Here is a 16,810-nt window from a genome sequence, read left to right on the forward strand (position 1 = left end):
TTTTGGTGGAAATATTTCAAAGATGATTATAGAAGATGCGGACATCGAGGATTAGCAGATTCATTCCTTATTTTTAGCATTTGTTTATTCTATTATTTCAGTTGGACTTAGCCCCTGCGAGGGTATTTATGTTAATAAATTTGTGATGGACTTGTATTCCTAGAGGCTTGCTGAGGCCTGTGATATTATAATTCTGGATTATTTGTTGGATTATTATGGTATTTCTTGACTTATTCAGATACTTGGTGATATTATTTCACTGACAAATCACGTGGGAATCACGTGGACATGCTCCACGTGAAGAACACTTGAATTTTTGGAAGTGGATGTTTCATATATAAATGGGCCGCTGCTTAAGGAAAAAAAAAGAAAATTGTTATTTGAGATTCATTTTGACTCATGACCCTCTTAGTTATACCTTAGGCCAATGGATGAAACTGTATGAGGTGATGAATACATGAAGAACTGCAAGTAAACATGTAGCAAATTACCTGTTTAGCCTTTCATAAGAGGTAGAGAAATTAGGCTTCGACATTTTTGAAGTTCACATACCAAATTCACTAACAATCCTGTGTCTTGGATGATATTTTCGTGCTTAAAATAGAAGTATAGGTGCAACATTAAAGCTTTAATGTGGATGTTGTCTTAAAATTATAATAGCATGAGCATTTGAAAAATTAAAAGCTCCCCCCGAAAGTTGTTAGTTGTTACCTACTACCCCATTGTAAAATCTTAAAGTTATGAGGAAAGTATAGTCTTCTAAGTTTTATCTTGGTTTCTTATCCAGAAAATCAGAAAATTCACTTCATTTATTACATTTGCCATAGAAGAATATGTAAGCAATTCGTTTTCTCTTTCCATTGTATGTCTATTACCCCAGGTATTATTGGGATATTATTTTAGAGGACCACAAATCTTTCATTTTTAGTTATGAAAATTCCAAGAAAAAGGAAGATATGTAATTACCTGTATCAGTATATTGATCTAGGTTAGTTTTCAGTTTTTCACCTTGTTGGGAATCCATAACTCGCGATATGGAGACCTGGACTTGATCCTAAGATTGAAACAAGTTTCCTGACAGCTGACATGACACATTGAGATTTTAGGCGTTGATTTTAAAAACGAGAATTTACTGATTTATGCTTATGCTAATACATAAGGCCCTATCCAGGTACCTATAGAATGTCATTTTAGTTAATATTCTCACTATTTCAACTTCATTACCTTTTCTGTAGTTTTCCTCTGTTATAATCCGCATTGCTAGAGTTATTGAAGTGTGCAGGACATTAACTTTGATCTTTTCTATTAGGTTATGCTCTTCATTATCCTTTTTTTATGGTATTATAAACATTTTTCCGCACCTGTAGTATGTCTCAGAAGATTGAAACATCTTAAAGATTAAGACAAAATTGCTTTGACATTCTTTTCAGGGTTATGCATTGTTATGTGTTGGCTTCCATCTTCTGATACTGAAGTTGAAACTCAAGATGAGGATGAGGTAGCACACTTTAAGAGGCAATCATGGAATTAGAGAAATTCCCTAGATATACTTGAACTAAGAACAGCTCACTATGCTATGCCAACACCAGTGTACCACTTATGACATGATATTTTCACTTTCTGCAGGTATATTGGCTCCAATTTGGAAGATATTTTGCACGAGGACCGATTGTGAGTATTTTGTGTTTCATATGTGAAAAATATGAGATGATACTAGATTAAAAAAGGGCAATAAATTTCTTATGCTGCTAAATGCTCAAAACATCTTGAGATTGTGGTACCTCAAAATTCCCTCACAATATGAAAATCTAACTTTTTGAATGAGTAACTTATCTTCCGTTGATTTCATCAGTGTTATTATGTTTAGAGTCGATCATATTTTACTCGTGTGGCCACAAGTTTTGTGTCATTCCAGATAGCTGCTTGTGAGATTCTTTTGCATATCATGCATAAAGATATGAACATTACTGTGATAGTTGCAGCATTACTTATTTTTTCAGAAGCATATTTTTAAAAGTCATAATTGAGCCATGATCTATCTAATCTGCAGGAAAGGGATGATTATAAACTGGAGCTGGCCATGGGTGATGAATGATTTGCATATCAAACCGCCCGTCTGTGTAATTGAAGACAAATAGGATATGTTCAGAGCCGTCTCTTTTCTTTTTGTCTTTCTGTATCCAATTTCATACATGGAATGCTGTACTTTTTGTCATATCAACGGAACTGGAAACAATATGTTCAAAGATGCATATACTGAACATCATATCTCATAATTATCATCTCCTGGCTTTCTTCAGAAGCATGATTATTCTGTGAACTGATGAAGTCTGCATTAAAAACCTCTTATTTTCTTGAGAGTATCAAGTTCATTTTGTGTTTATAGTTAATTTAACTTTTTGATATGCTAACTGACCGTTAAAAGAAATTATATTACAATAGAGTTTACTTTGGACCCAAATAAATTAGCTTCAGCATCATACATAGTTTCTTCTATGGGTCTCAACATGTCTAGTTTCTTTACAATTTGGGATGTTGTCATCAAAGATGATATCCTATGCCCCTGAAGACTGTGACTGGGTGGCAGATCTATGGGTGCTCATATTTAGTTATATAGGAAGAATTATTGAAAGAGATTAAGTGAGCCTTCTTCGCAATCAAAGTGTTGCATATTTAATAGTATTTATTTTGCCTTCGATGGCTATTGCATAGTTTTAATGGTCACTAAATATCAATAAGTACTAAATATATGGGCTTTTACACAATCATCATTCAACTCTTTTTAAATATTATAACTAAAGAGAATTCCTTGCTCTGTAAATATTATTTTCTTCCTACTAACTAGAATCAATTTCTTTATATAAATAGACTCTAGTTGTTCTCTCATATAAACAGTTAGTGGTATCATTAGTACAACCAAACATACGATTATGATTGATAAGAGTTTTGATCAAATTAGGTCTCCTTAGAAATTAAAATACTAGACCAAGTCAATGCCCCTCTAATTTAATATCTAAATGGATCTCTTTTGTTAAAAACACATCACCACCTCGTTGACTCGAAAAGAACACATTGACGCAGTTGGCGTGTTACATTAGATGTGAATCATTATCACAATCATGAGTTAGAATTTTATCCTAGGAATAATGTCAACGCTTAAAAAGTATCATTTGCAACCGGATAAATTAAAAAGATATATTGCTGGTAGATAATGTAGAGAGAGAGAGAGATAGAATTAGGACTGCTTTGGTCAAATACCAATAATTGAGACTGAAAAAATTTAGGGACAGATGGAATTAGGATAAGGGACTTCTTAAGTCAACATAATTAAATTCAGTGGAAGAGCAATATTAATCAGCTGATAGAAAATCAAATAAATTACGCAAACACCCACAAGATTATTTTAGGTAGAGAACTCCTATAAATCAAAAGTAAAAATAAAAAAAAAACTCCGAATCCTCTAATAAAAGGATTAAAACTAATATACAAACAAATATAGATACAATATACACTTATAGTCTGTCCGACCGCTCGACACCTACAGCTAATGATTGAAGTTATTTTCCATCACTGGACTTAGTGATAAACTACTCTCCTTGCACTAGATTGTTTAACTCCGCTCGAACTCGTATAGTAAAAAAGCTTGCATCTTAATACTCTCTTAAGACGATGACGTAGATGAACAGTTGTGAAACTTCCAAGATCATCACACTGTAGATCTCGGCCAAAAGTAATCTCCCCTCTTCCTGAGTGAAGCTCATATGATTTATGTGGAAAGATATCTCAAATGGTTTTCTAAAAGGCTTCCAAGGCATCCAAAGGCATGTGATTAATTCACAATATCTTTGTCCTCCTTATTAGACTAAGCATCTTTCTTCCAATAGGAATAGATCTTATTCAACTTCTGACTTTTAGCTCCTTAAATAGATATTAGGAACATTCTTAATCCGCGCTAGAATAAGTCATCAAAAGAATTCTCAAAACCATTCCTGATCCTGAACATTTCTTCGTTGCCTTGTGCATGCTATCCAAATTCCACTTGTCCTATTCGGACGCCAATAAAGTTTCCTTAAGTTTAAAACTAATTTTTAAGATATGCTTCTACTGAGAAAGAAAGAAAGAAAGAAGAAGCTCAAACAGGCGTTTGGTTTGAGAAAATGGGCCACATAACAGTGTAAATTATGTCGATAATGAATACTGTCACATGTCGATTGTCACAAGGTGGGAGTTGTTGGTAATCTAAAGTAATATCCACTTTTTTTATAGATAAGTATTATCCGCATGTTAACAGAGGGCGGAATGGATAACGTGGGATGCTCGTTGGATAATCTAATTAACTCAAGCAGTTCACCAAACATCCCCTGTTAATGAACGAAACCAAGCATTAGCTTTACTTTTCAGAAACCATGTTTTATAGTTAACTCGTATGCTAAACATAGCCGTTTGTTTAGGGCCAGATCTCACTGGAATAACCCACTCGTCCAACACTACGTTCAAAAGGACATAGTTTTCCATAATAACCCTCGTGCTCATAAACTTCTCACCAAGTGGGACTATCCGATCTGCTATTCCTCTCGGTTCATATAAATACACCACCATGCACCATTCGTTCAATCACGTAATTAGAGAGCAAGTGTCTTAACAAACTACGCTTCTGAAGATATGGTGAATAAAATATGCCATCTAGCTACTTAAATCGATACCTTTCCAGTAGTTATCCATCTTGTTTTCATGATCATATATATATATATATATATCTCAAAGCTTGATTATTCATGCAGGCTGGAATCGTGAAGGTGGGCAAGTGGGGAGGAGATGGTGGTTATCTGTTTGATATGGGAGCTGCCACGAGGGTGGTGGCTATCAGAGTACGCCATGGAGCTGCTATTGATGCCATCCAGATCTTGTACGAGAGCGACGGGAGCACTAAATGGACTCCTCAGTATGGTGGCAATGGAGGAGAGCTCACTGAGGTACGTGCATATCTATCAACTGTCATATTTGCTAGCTCTACTCTTCAGTTCGTCTGTATATGTTGTTTCTTGAACTTTGGACGAAATAATGCTTTATTTTCCTACAACGTAACATGAAATGCAGTGCTATTCCTTCACTTCGTCTTATTCAGCGAAAGTTCTTATGGAACCCAGATATCTTCATCTATAATAAATTGTCACTGAGATCTAAATGGTTTTTACAATAATTAAGCACCTTACTTTTAATCCCTTTTGTTTCTAATATTGCTTTCGTTTCACTGCTTGTCTCTTTTAACAGATAGCTCTGCAAGAAGGGGAGTTTCTTACATCAATATCAGGCTACTATGGTGATTTACAGAGCATAAATGTGGTTCGATCGCTTACTTTTGGCACCAATTTTAGCAGTACTTATGGACCCTATGGTGTAGAAGAGGGTACTCATTTCTCTGTTCCTCTGGAAGAGGGTAAGATTGTAGGCTTCTTTGGGCGATCTGGTGCACTTCTTGATGCAATTGGAGTTTACTTGGGCCCAAATTACTAATTAGCTTCACTATCATATGTTGCTTCATAAGAGGGAGGGTCTCCACTTGTCTGGCTTCTATAATAAATTGGGATATTGTCATCATAGATTACATCCTTTGGTGTGTATGCAATAACTAAATAAGGAGACCTCATACTTGTTTGTTGTTGTCCTTATCAATAAAATTATGGAGTGTGATGTTTAAGAAATTAATGGCGTTTTCTATTATTGAGTTTGTGACATGGATTTTTTTTGTTCTCGAATATCAATATTGATGATAATTAATCATCAATGAGTACTAAATAATGCTCTAATTAAATTATGGATCTCGCTTGAGAACTCGGATACAACACGAGCCTCTTTAACTATTTATGCAAAAAAAGAGAGTTAAAATTGTTACATAAATACCACTAAAAGCTTTCAATATATCATAATTGCCACTGCATTTTAGAAGATATCATAATTATGGTTGAGAGCCGACTTCCTCCTCCGCCATCTTCTTTGTCTTGCGCAGCATCCCAATATAGCCCACACCATCTCATTCACTTCTCTACGTCCTAAGGTTTTCCCCCATCAAGGTGGAGTTCACAAGCATGAGCCTCCTTGCTTGGGACAGCAAACTTTTCTTCCAACTAGTGAGCTTTCTCTTAGTTTGCTCTACCATATGTTGGTCCTCTCTGACTTTCACCCACATGTCTGAGATGAGCACACTAAGGTAGCGAAAAGGTATAACAACCACCTTTAATCCTAACACCTTGCTGAGCTACACTCTAATCTCCTCCTAGCAGCTGTTAGGAAGGTAAAGTTCTAACTTATTGAACATTACATTCTGGTTGGTGATCTTACCATAGTGGTCTAAGCAATCAAGATCGGGCGAGCATTGTTGGTCGCAGTCTCGGCTATGATAAACAGGATGCCCCCATAGAGTAAATAGGATAGGTGAACATCTCCAACCTTGAATCCTCTTAAACTCTCTCTTGTCCACCTTGTCGTTCAGCAGCCCGGATAATACTTGGGAGATCAGGATGAATAAGTAGGACGATAGTGGGTCGCCCTTTTCAACTGTTATGATTTTATGTTGGCTATTTGTTGATTATAGTTAATGGTGTTGCTGTGATTATGGTTTTGTATCACTACATGTGGATCCAATATTTATTTGAGTTGTTAGATAGCTAGAGTAGTCTGTAGTATGTACAAGTCGACTAGTCAGAGTCTGGTGCTGTGTTGACTTCCTATTAGACGAGGGTTTTATTGCATTTGTTATGAGTTTATTTTTCGCATGCACCTATCTACCTGTTAGTACTTGGATGGCTGTTTATATATGTCGCTCATATACTGTTGTCTCATTTCTTTGTTGTTGTTGTTGATATCTCTTATTGCCTTATTGGCTATTACTATTTTCTTAAACTCCTGTCTTGACATTCTCTGTCTGTTGTTTCTAATTTTTTTTCTTAGAGGAAGTATTGAATCATTTATTTCTTTACCTTTTCTATGTTCTCGGAGATGGTTTAATGTAGCTGCTTGCATTACTTCTTTTTCCCTGTTATTCTGAAGAGCCAGGAGAGGATAGCATTTGACTGTCAGCTGTGAAAATTGAAACAGTGTGTAAAAATGACCATGGGTCTCCAAATCCTCCCTATATGCAACTACTATCACTCCTTTCCCGCATCACCTTTCTGCCGTCATGGACGTTAATCAAGCGGCAGGAGGAATTTGGAGGTCAATGCGTCGTCAGAGGTGCAGCAGGTCGCCCAACCCACTGCCACATTATGCTTAGTCCCTGTTCACCGGGTCACTGTCCACGGCCGTCAACGTGGAGTCATTCATCAATTCATCGTACCTGAGGTATATTTATGTATATTTATAGCAATGAAGTAACACAATCATTTCCTTTTCATATTCTCTTTCACCTACTACTGCTTCTGCTTGTCGATCCGCAGGATCAATACATCCTATAAACGAATCCGAGAACATATCCCTTCCCTTTGCCTGCCGCCATGGTACTACTCCTCTGTGAATCGTGTTTGGATGTCATCCACTTCTAAACAAGTAGCTCTGTGATTTCCCCTATGCTCAATGCCTGCTTTCAATGAGCATTCCTTCCCTATTGTCTTCACTCCTTTCTTGCTTTTGCATTCTGTCCAATATGGATACCTCAGATCAAATTACTCACAATTTGTGGAGCTTGCCTCAGAGCATAATCATAGAAATTTAGCAAGTGTTCCACCTTTTTAAAGAAACAAGTCCATCTTCATGATGCCATGATAGTATCAGTATATTATCATCGTAAGCAGTTATGCTTAATCTTTTCTAATTTACCTAAGAAATTCAATTTAAAATAGGTGTGACTCTCTTAGTGTCTGTTTAGCTAAAATTCATCCTTGTTTGATGTAACCTAGTGAGGGGTCAGAAGTTCCTACTAATGCACTAGGAAAAACAAGATGATGCATCATGCATACTATTGTATGTGCTTCGTAATTTGCATCTCTTTAAGTTTTGATCCACTTATTTTTTTTCCTCTTATCTGTAATTACAACTAGATGCATTACTATCAGTTATCTTTTCCTGATCAGGTTGCTGTACCAGCTGTTCAGTCCGAATTAAATCTGGACAAATTAGACAACCTAAGGCTCTTGGAATATCTGCGGAACTAAGATCCAAGGTTCATTTCACTTATTTCATTGTGTTAGTTGCTCTAAAGATTGTCCTTAATAATAACAATTAGGCTCTCTTGGCATTCTCATTCTATGCCTTAAGACCTATATTCTGACCTCCAAGTTTATCTCAATTATGTGTTCGTTATCAACATGGACATAAATATATTGTAACACCTGTTAAAAAAAAAAAAAAATTTGCGCGTGCGCTGACTCTTTCTTCCCCCTTCCCCCACCTCTCACAGTCAGTTGCGAGAGGTGGGAGAGGAGTGCGCCGGAGTGGAGTTAACTCCACTCCGTTGCCCTCTCCACCTGTTCTCTATTTAATCCCCACTCCTTCCCCTCGAGTTTCTTTTCTTTCGCAACTTCCTCTTCTTCGCTCTTCTCTTCTCTCTTTTCTCTCCCGAGCCGCCGAAGTCCTCGTTGTGGGTAGCAAGTCACCAGAGCACCGGCAATCAACTAAAACCCCCTCACCTCGATCCTCAGGTTAGCCTTCATCCTCTCTTTAGTTCAATTTGAAAATAGCCTAGTTAATCATGCGTAATTAGGATTTTATTTTCGTTTGCTTTTGCTGGAGAAATTCGCCGACCGACGACCTCGGGTCGACCACCCACTGGTCCGGGAAGTTTCCCCGCTTCACCCCCTTGCTGTGGGTACCCAAATTGGGTACCCACGGGACACGAGGGAGGCAATGCCATGTCGCCTCCCACCGCCGGGTTTCTTTGACACAAACGGCCACCACCGGTGGTGGTGGCCTCACTCGTCAACCTCGGCTGACCCACTTCTTCACTTAGAAGAGGTAGATACCCGAGAAGAGGGCTTCGAGCCCACCTAGCACTGAGTTGAAAACTCCATGGCCATCGGCCATGGAGTTCCTCAACTCTCACCCTCCGGTCGCACTAGCTGGAGGTTCTGACCACTCCTACGCCCAAGTCGACCTAGTCAACTTAGGGAGGAGTTGCCGGAGCCGGGGGCTACCGGTGACGAGGATCACCGGCAGCAACACCCCTCTCCTCTATTTCTTCTTCTCTGGCAAGGAATCGAGGAGAAGTTGGGGTTGGGCCAACCCCACCCCCACTGCTCTCTCTCTCTCTCTCTCTGGGCTGTGGCGTGGGCTGCGCTGCAGCCCAGGTCCTCAGTTTCTCTAAGGCCTAGGTGGACTGGGCTCTAAAGCCCAGTCCACCCTACCGCAGCCCACCTCTTCACTCTATTGGACTAGGCTCCAGAGCCCAGTCCACCATATCACTCTATTGGACTGGCTCCAGAGCCCAGTCCACCATATCACCCTGCTAGACTGGGCCCTTGAGCCAGTCCAGAACACATTAGAACCTGGTGGGCTGCGGTAGGCCCGCAGCCCACCTCCTCATTCTGTTGGACTGGGCTCTTAAGCCCAGTCCACTGTCTCTAGTCCAGTGGGCTGCAGGTAGGTCTGCAGCCCACTCTCTCTCTCTCTCTCACCTAATTTCTTGGGCCTTATAACCCTAAGACTAATTTATTTATTTAGTCTGTTATTTTTAAAAAAAATTCTGTTAGCTACATAAATTGTAATTAATTAAACTTTCTTAACCATGTTATTTATAAAATTAGGATTTATACATAATTAAATTAGATATTTGAATTCATTAGTCTTTTCATTTATCTTCGACACTTACATTGTAAACGACTCTAAATGACCGTTATTTTTTTAAATTAAGACAAATAATATTTCGGACCTAGAAAATCAAACTTAAATTCATACAACCAGATAGTTAGTCTATAAGTCCATTAATCTTATGTTTATTTTATTTATAAATTATTAGATCCATTATTGTGCGGGAAGGATCGCGAAAATCAAGAAGAGCCGACTGATTAGGAGAGTAAGACTGATTCCAGAAATAACTCAGGCGAGTAGAATTCTATTATAGTCTTTGAAAAATGCATGTTTATGTCATTTCTTACCTGTGATAATTAAATGTCGTTTTCTTACTTGTGAAACTTATATGACATTTCATATTTGCATTTAATTACATGTCAATTCTTACTTGTATTATTTATCACTTAATGCACATGTATGATAGACTCTATGCTTGTTTATAATATCTGTTATTTGTGATGATTATGTTAAATAAATATTAGAGTTCATGGCACCACGTGCACGTATCACTATTAGTCAAGTCCCAATTAGGTAGTGCCCTTTTACCCACTCAACCCCGGGGTTAGGGGTAGAGTGTATATTATATAGTATTATATTAGCGGCCCACACTTGAGTATATTAGCGGCCCACACTTGAGGTCGGTAGCTAGTGGAGCATTCAAGTGATTACACTGCCCTAGTTGGAGACTTGACTAGTATGATATTAGAAAAGATGATTGAGAGGTAGGGATTGTAGTTCTAGAGGTACCCGTGGACGTAGGGTCAGGGCGTCTATTGAGCTGTGTGCTCTTATCAGCCGTATGTGATGATTTCGCTCTGTGCGATGATTACTAGAACGATGTTGATGGGCCTACAACTGGGGTCCTTAGTCTGATGGCTACAGACAACCGATCATATGCAGCGTCACCAGGCATGTATGGGCGATAATACCGCTAGTTGACTAGTCCCCCTCGATTTTTATGGTGCTTTGTGAGATATATTATTGTGACTCGACTCCTGTGTGGATTTCTATGTAAAATGAGCTATAATGATGAAAGCTATTAAAAGTCATAATGTATATTTTTCCCTGACATGTTATAAGTTGCATTTTTATTTATCATGTAATATTCTTAGATTATTATCAGATTTTACTTTCTGGGCCCCGTGCTCATCGTCATTTTTGGTGGAAATATTTCAAAGATGATTATAGAAGATGCGGACATCGAGGATTAGCAGATTCATTCCTTATTTTTAGCATTTGTTTATTCTATTATTTCAGTTGGACTTAGCCCCTGCGAGGGTATTTATGTTAATAAATTTGTGATGGACTTGTATTCCTAGAGGCTTGCTGAGGCCTGTGATATTATAATTCTGGATTATTTGTTGGATTATTATGGTATTTCTTGACTTATTCAGATACTTGGTGATATTATTTCACTGACAAATCACGTGGGAATCACGTGGACATGCTCCACGTGAAGAACACTTGAATTTTTGGAAGTGGATGTTTCATATATAAATGGGCCGCTGCTTAAGGAAAAAAAAAGAAAATTGTTATTTGAGATTCATTTTGACTCATGACCCTCTTAGTTATACCTTAGGCCAATGGATGAAACTGTATGAGGTGATGAATACATGAAGAACTGCAAGTAAACATGTAGCAAATTACCTGTTTAGCCTTTCATAAGAGGTAGAGAAATTAGGCTTCGACATTTTTGAAGTTCACATACCAAATTCACTAACAATCCTGTGTCTTGGATGATATTTTCGTGCTTAAAATAGAAGTATAGGTGCAACATTAAAGCTTTAATGTGGATGTTGTCTTAAAATTATAATAGCATGAGCATTTGAAAAATTAAAAGCTCCCCCCGAAAGTTGTTAGTTGTTACCTACTACCCCATTGTAAAATCTTAAAGTTATGAGGAAAGTATAGTCTTCTAAGTTTTATCTTGGTTTCTTATCCAGAAAATCAGAAAATTCACTTCATTTATTACATTTGCCATAGAAGAATATGTAAGCAATTCGTTTTCTCTTTCCATTGTATGTCTATTACCCCAGGTATTATTGGGATATTATTTTAGAGGACCACAAATCTTTCATTTTTAGTTATGAAAATTCCAAGAAAAAGGAAGATATGTAATTACCTGTATCAGTATTATTGTTCTAGGTTATTTTTCAGTTTTTCACCTTGTTGGGAATCCATAACAAGCGATATGAAGACCTGGACTTGATCCTACGATTGAAACAAGTTTCCTGACAGCTGACATGACACATTGAGATTTTAGGTGTTGATTTTAAAAACGAGAATTTACTGATTTACGCTTACGCTAATACATAAGGCCCTATCCAGGTACCTATAGAATGTCATTTTAGTTAATATTCTCACTATTTCAACTTCATTACCTTTTCTGTAGTTTTCCTCTGTTATAATCCGCATTGCTAGAGTTATTGAAGTGTGCAGGACATTAACTTTGATCTTTTCTATTAGGTTATGCTCTTCATTATCCTTTTTTTATGGTATTATAAACATTTTTCCGCACCTGTAGTATGTCTCAGAAGATTGAAACATCTTAAAGATTAAGACAAAATTGCTTTGACATTCTTTTCAGGGTTATGCATTGTTATGTGTTGGCTTCCCATCTTCTGATACTGAAGTTGAAACTCAAGATGAGGATGAGGTAGCACACTTTAAGAGGCAATCATGGAATTAGAGAAATTCCCTAGATATACTTGAACTAAGAATAGCTCACTATGCTATGCCAACACCAGTGTACCACTTATGACATGATATTTTCACTTTCTGCAGGTATATTGGCTCCAATTTGGAAGATATTTTGCACGAGGACCGATTGTGAGTATTTTGTGTTTCATATGTGAAAAATATGAGATGATACTAGATTAAAAAAGGGCAATAAATTTCTTATGCTGCTAAATGCTCAAAACATCTTGAGATTGTGGTACCTCAAAATTCCCTCACAATCTGAAAATCTAACTTTTTGAATGAGTAACTTATCTTCCGTTGATTTCATCAGTGTTATTATGTTTAGAGTCGATCATATTTTACTCATGTGGTCACAAGTTTTGTGTCATTCCAGATAGCTGCTTGTGAGATTCTTTTGCATATCATGCATAAAGATATGAACATTACTGTGATTGTTGTAGCATTACTTATTTTTTCAGAAGCATATTTTTAAAAGTCATAATTGAGCCATGATCTATCTAATCTGCAGGAAAGGGATGATTATAAACTGGAGCTGGCCATGGGTGATGAATGATTTGCATATCAAACCGCCCGTCTGTGTAATTGAAGACAAATAGGATATGTTCAGAGCCGTCTCTTTTCTTTTTGTCTTTCTGTATCCAATTTCATACATGGAATGCTGTACTTTTTGTCATATCAACGGAACTGGAAACAATATGTTCAAAGATGCATATACTGAACATCATATCTCATAATTATCATCTCCTGGCTTTCTTCAGAAGCATGATTATTCTGTGAACTGATGAAGTCTGCATTAAAAACCTCTTATTTTCTTGAGAGTATCAAGTTCATTTTGTGTTTATAGTTAATTTAACTTTTTGATATGCTAACTGACCGTTAAAAGAAATTATATTACAATAGAGTTTACTTTGGACCCAAATAAATTAGCTTCAGCATCATACATAGTTTCTTCTATGGGTCTCAACATGTCTAGTTTCTTTACAATTGGGGATGTTGTCATCAAAGATGATATCCTATGCCCCTGAAGACTGTGACTGGGTGGCAGATCTATGGGTGCTCATATTTAGTTATATAGGAAGAATTATTGAAAGAGATTAAGTGAGCCTTCTTCGCAATCAAAGTGTTGCATATTTAATAGTATTTATTTTGCCTTCGATGGCTATTGCATAGTTTTAATGGTCACTAAATATCAATAAGTACTAAATATATGGGCTTTTACACAATCATCATTCAACTCTTTTTAAATATTATAACTAAAGAGAATTCCTTGCTCTGTAAATATTATTTTCTTCCTACTAACTAGAATCAATTTCTTTATATAAATAGACTCTAGTTGTTCTCTCATATAAACAGTTAGTGGTATCATTAGTACAACCAAACATACGATTATGATTGATAAGAGTTTTGATCAAATTAGGTCTCCTTAGAAATTAAAATACTAGACCAAGTCAATGCCCCTCTAATTTAATATCTAAATGGATCTCTTTTGTTAAAAACACATCACCACCTCGTTGACTCGAAAAGAACACATTGACGCAGTTGGCGTGTTACATTAGATGTGAATCATTATCACAATCATGAGTTAGAATTTTATCCTAGGAATAATGTCAACGCTTAAAAAGTATCATTTGCAACCGGATAAATTAAAAAGATATATTGCTGGTAGATAATGTAGAGAGAGAGAGAGATAGAATTAGGACTGCTTTGGTCAAATACCAATAATTGAGACTGAAAAAATTTAGGGACAGATGGAATTAGGATAAGGGACTTCTTAAGTCAACATAATTAAATTCAGTGGAAGAGCAATATTAATCAGCTGATAGAAAATCAAATAAATTACGCAAACACCCACAAGATTATTTTAGGTAGAGAACTCCTATAAATCAAAAGTAAAAATAAAAAAAAAACTCCGAATCCTCTAATAAAAGGATTAAAACTAATATACAAACAAATATAGATACAATATACACTTATAGTCTGTCCGACCGCTCGACACCTACAGCTAATGATTGAAGTTATTTTCCATCACTGGACTTAGTGATAAACTACTCTCCTTGCACTAGATTGTTTAACTCCGCTCGAACTCGTATAGTAAAAAAGCTTGCATCTTAATACTCTCTTAAGACGATGACGTAGATGAACAGTTGTGAAACTTCCAAGATCATCACACTGTAGATCTAGTGAAGTAGTAGATCTCGGCCAAAAGTAATCTCCCCTCTTCCTGAGTGAAGCTCATATGATTTATGTGGAAAGATATCTCAAATGGTTTTCTAAAAGGCTTCCAAGGCATCCAAAGGCATGTGATTAATTCACAATATCTTTGTCCTCCTTATTAGACTAAGCATCTTTCTTCCAATAGGAATAGATCTTATTCAACTTCTGACTTTTAGCTCCTTAAATAGATATTAGGAACATTCTTAATCCGCGCTAGAATAAGTCATCAAAAGAATTCTCAAAACCATTCCTGATCCTGAACATTTCTTCGTTGCCTTGTGCATGCTATCCAAATTCCACTTGTCCTATTCGGACGCCAATAAAGTTTCCTTAAGTTTAAAACTAATTTTTAAGATATGCTTCTACTGAGAAAGAAAGAAAGAAAGAAGAAGCTCAAACAGGCGTTTGGTTTGAGAAAATGGGCCACATAACAGTGTAAATTATGTCGATAATGAATACTGTCACATGTCGATTGTCACAAGGTGGGAGTTGTTGGTAATCTAAAGTAATATCCACTTTTTTTATAGATAAGTATTATCCGCATGTTAACAGAGGGCGGAATGGATAACGTGGGATGCTCGTTGGATAATCTAATTAACTCAAGCAGTTCACCAAACATCCCCTGTTAATGAACGAAACCAAGCATTAGCTTTACTTTTCAGAAACCATGTTTTATAGTTAACTCGTATGCTAAACATAGCCGTTTGTTTAGGGCCAGATCTCACTGGAATAACCCACTCGTCCAACACTACGTTCAAAAGGACATAGTTTTCCATAATAACCCTCGTGCTCATAAACTTCTCACCAAGTGGGACTATCCGATCTGCTATTCCTCTCGGTTCATATAAATACACCACCATGCACCATTCGTTCAATCACGTAATTAGAGAGCAAGTGTCTTAACAAACTACGCTTCTGAAGATATGGTGAATAAAATATGCCATCTAGCTACTTAAATCGATACCTTTCCAGTAGTTATCCATCTTGTTTTCATGATCATATATATATATATATATATCTCAAAGCTTGATTATTCATGCAGGCTGGAATCGTGAAGGTGGGCAAGTGGGGAGGAGATGGTGGTTATCTGTTTGATATGGGAGCTGCCACGAGGGTGGTGGCTATCAGAGTACGCCATGGAGCTGCTATTGATGCCATCCAGATCTTGTACGAGAGCGACGGGAGCACTAAATGGACTCCTCAGTATGGTGGCAATGGAGGAGGGCTCACTGAGGTACGTGCATATCTATCAACTGTCATATTTGCTAGCTCTACTCTTCAGTTCGTCTGTATATGTTGTTTCTTGAACTTTGGACGAAATAATGCTTTATTTTCCTACAACGTAACATGAAATGCAGTGCTATTCCTTCACTTCGTCTTATTCAGCGAAAGTTCTTATGGAACCCAGATATCTTCATCTATAATAAATTGTCACTGAGATCTAAATGGTTTTTACAATAATTAAGCACCTTACTTTTAATCCCTTTTGTTTCTAATATTGCTTTCGTTTCACTGCTTGTCTCTTTTAACAGATAGCTCTGCAAGAAGGGGAGTTTCTTACATCAATATCAGGCTACTATGGTGATTTACAGAGCATAAATGTGGTTCGATCGCTTACTTTTGGCACCAATTTTAGCAGTACTTATGGACCCTATGGTGTAGAAGAGGGTACTCATTTCTCTGTTCCTCTGGAAGAGGGTAAGATTGTAGGCTTCTTTGGGCGATCTGGTGCACTTCTTGATGCAATTGGAGTTTACTTGGGCCCAAATTACTAATTAGCTTCACTATCATATGTTGCTTCATAAGAGGGAGGGTCTCCACTTGTCTGGCTTCTATAATAAATTGGGATATTGTCATCATAGATTACATCCTTTGGTGTGTATGCAATAACTAAATAAGGAGACCTCATACTTGTTTGTTGTTGTCCTTATCAATAAAATTATGGAGTGTGATGTTTAAGAAATTAATGGCGTTTTCTATTATTGAGTTTGTGACATGGATTTTTTTTGTTCTCGAATATCAATATTGATGATAATTAATCATCAATGAGTACTAAATAATGCTCTAATTAAATTATGGATCTCGCTTGAGAACTCGGATACAACACGAGCCTCTT

The 16,810-nt window shown here is 36.9% G+C and overlaps 2 protein-coding genes, 1 long non-coding RNA gene and 1 pseudogene across 5 annotated transcripts; all 4 read left to right on the forward strand.

Annotated features, from left to right (window-relative positions):
* The first annotated feature begins 1,624 nt into the window (after positions 1 to 1,624).
* On the forward strand, positions 1,625 to 2,261 carry LOC140763606 (uncharacterized). Its single transcript, XR_012104851.1, has 2 exons — positions 1,625 to 1,671; positions 2,051 to 2,261. It is a non-coding gene; the product is annotated as an uncharacterized lncRNA (long non-coding RNA).
* A 2,286-nt stretch (positions 2,262 to 4,547) lies between these two features.
* Positions 4,548 to 5,702, forward strand: LOC140763549 (protein GOS9-like). Of its 2 annotated transcripts, none has more exons than XM_073101791.1 (3): positions 4,548 to 4,665; positions 4,782 to 4,973; positions 5,272 to 5,702. In XM_073101791.1, exons 1-3 carry the CDS (start codon positions 4,663 to 4,665, stop codon positions 5,512 to 5,514), a joined length of 438 nt encoding a protein of 145 aa, XP_072957892.1. In that variant the 5' UTR covers positions 4,548 to 4,662; the 3' UTR covers positions 5,515 to 5,702. The 2 variants fall into 2 exon arrangements, with proteins under 2 accessions (XP_072957892.1, XP_072957894.1); XM_073101793.1 differs by having other exon boundaries at positions 4,628 to 4,710.
* Positions 5,703 to 6,185: 483 nt separating this feature from the next.
* Positions 6,186 to 13,199, forward strand: LOC140762176 (ferredoxin C 2, chloroplastic-like; annotated as a pseudogene).
* Positions 13,200 to 15,502: 2,303 nt separating this feature from the next.
* On the forward strand, positions 15,503 to 16,657 carry LOC140763557 (protein GOS9-like). 2 transcript variants are annotated; one of them, XM_073101802.1, is made up of 3 exons: positions 15,503 to 15,620; positions 15,737 to 15,928; positions 16,227 to 16,657. In XM_073101802.1, the coding sequence occupies exons 1-3, from the start codon at positions 15,618 to 15,620 to the stop codon at positions 16,467 to 16,469; spliced, it is 438 nt and encodes a 145-aa protein (XP_072957903.1). In that variant the 5' UTR covers positions 15,503 to 15,617; the 3' UTR covers positions 16,470 to 16,657. The 2 variants fall into 2 exon arrangements, with proteins under 2 accessions (XP_072957903.1, XP_072957904.1); XM_073101803.1 differs by having other exon boundaries at positions 15,583 to 15,665.
* Positions 16,658 to 16,810: the final 153 nt, after the last annotated feature.

Source organism: Typha angustifolia, chromosome 7, assembly GCF_048772165.1.
Source record: "Typha angustifolia cultivar Huaian chromosome 7, ASM4877216v1, whole genome shotgun sequence".
Lineage (NCBI taxonomy): Eukaryota > Viridiplantae > Streptophyta > Magnoliopsida > Poales > Typhaceae > Typha > Typha angustifolia.

Excerpts from the sequence above, each read along its gene's own strand:
- LOC140763549 (XM_073101791.1), top strand. Across the intron at positions 4,974-5,271 it reads ATGGAGGAGAGCTCACTGAG|ATAGCTCTGCAAGAAGGGGA; the intron begins GTACGTGCATAT and ends CTCTTTTAACAG.
- LOC140763557 (XM_073101802.1), top strand. Across the intron at positions 15,929-16,226 it reads ATGGAGGAGGGCTCACTGAG|ATAGCTCTGCAAGAAGGGGA; the intron begins GTACGTGCATAT and ends CTCTTTTAACAG.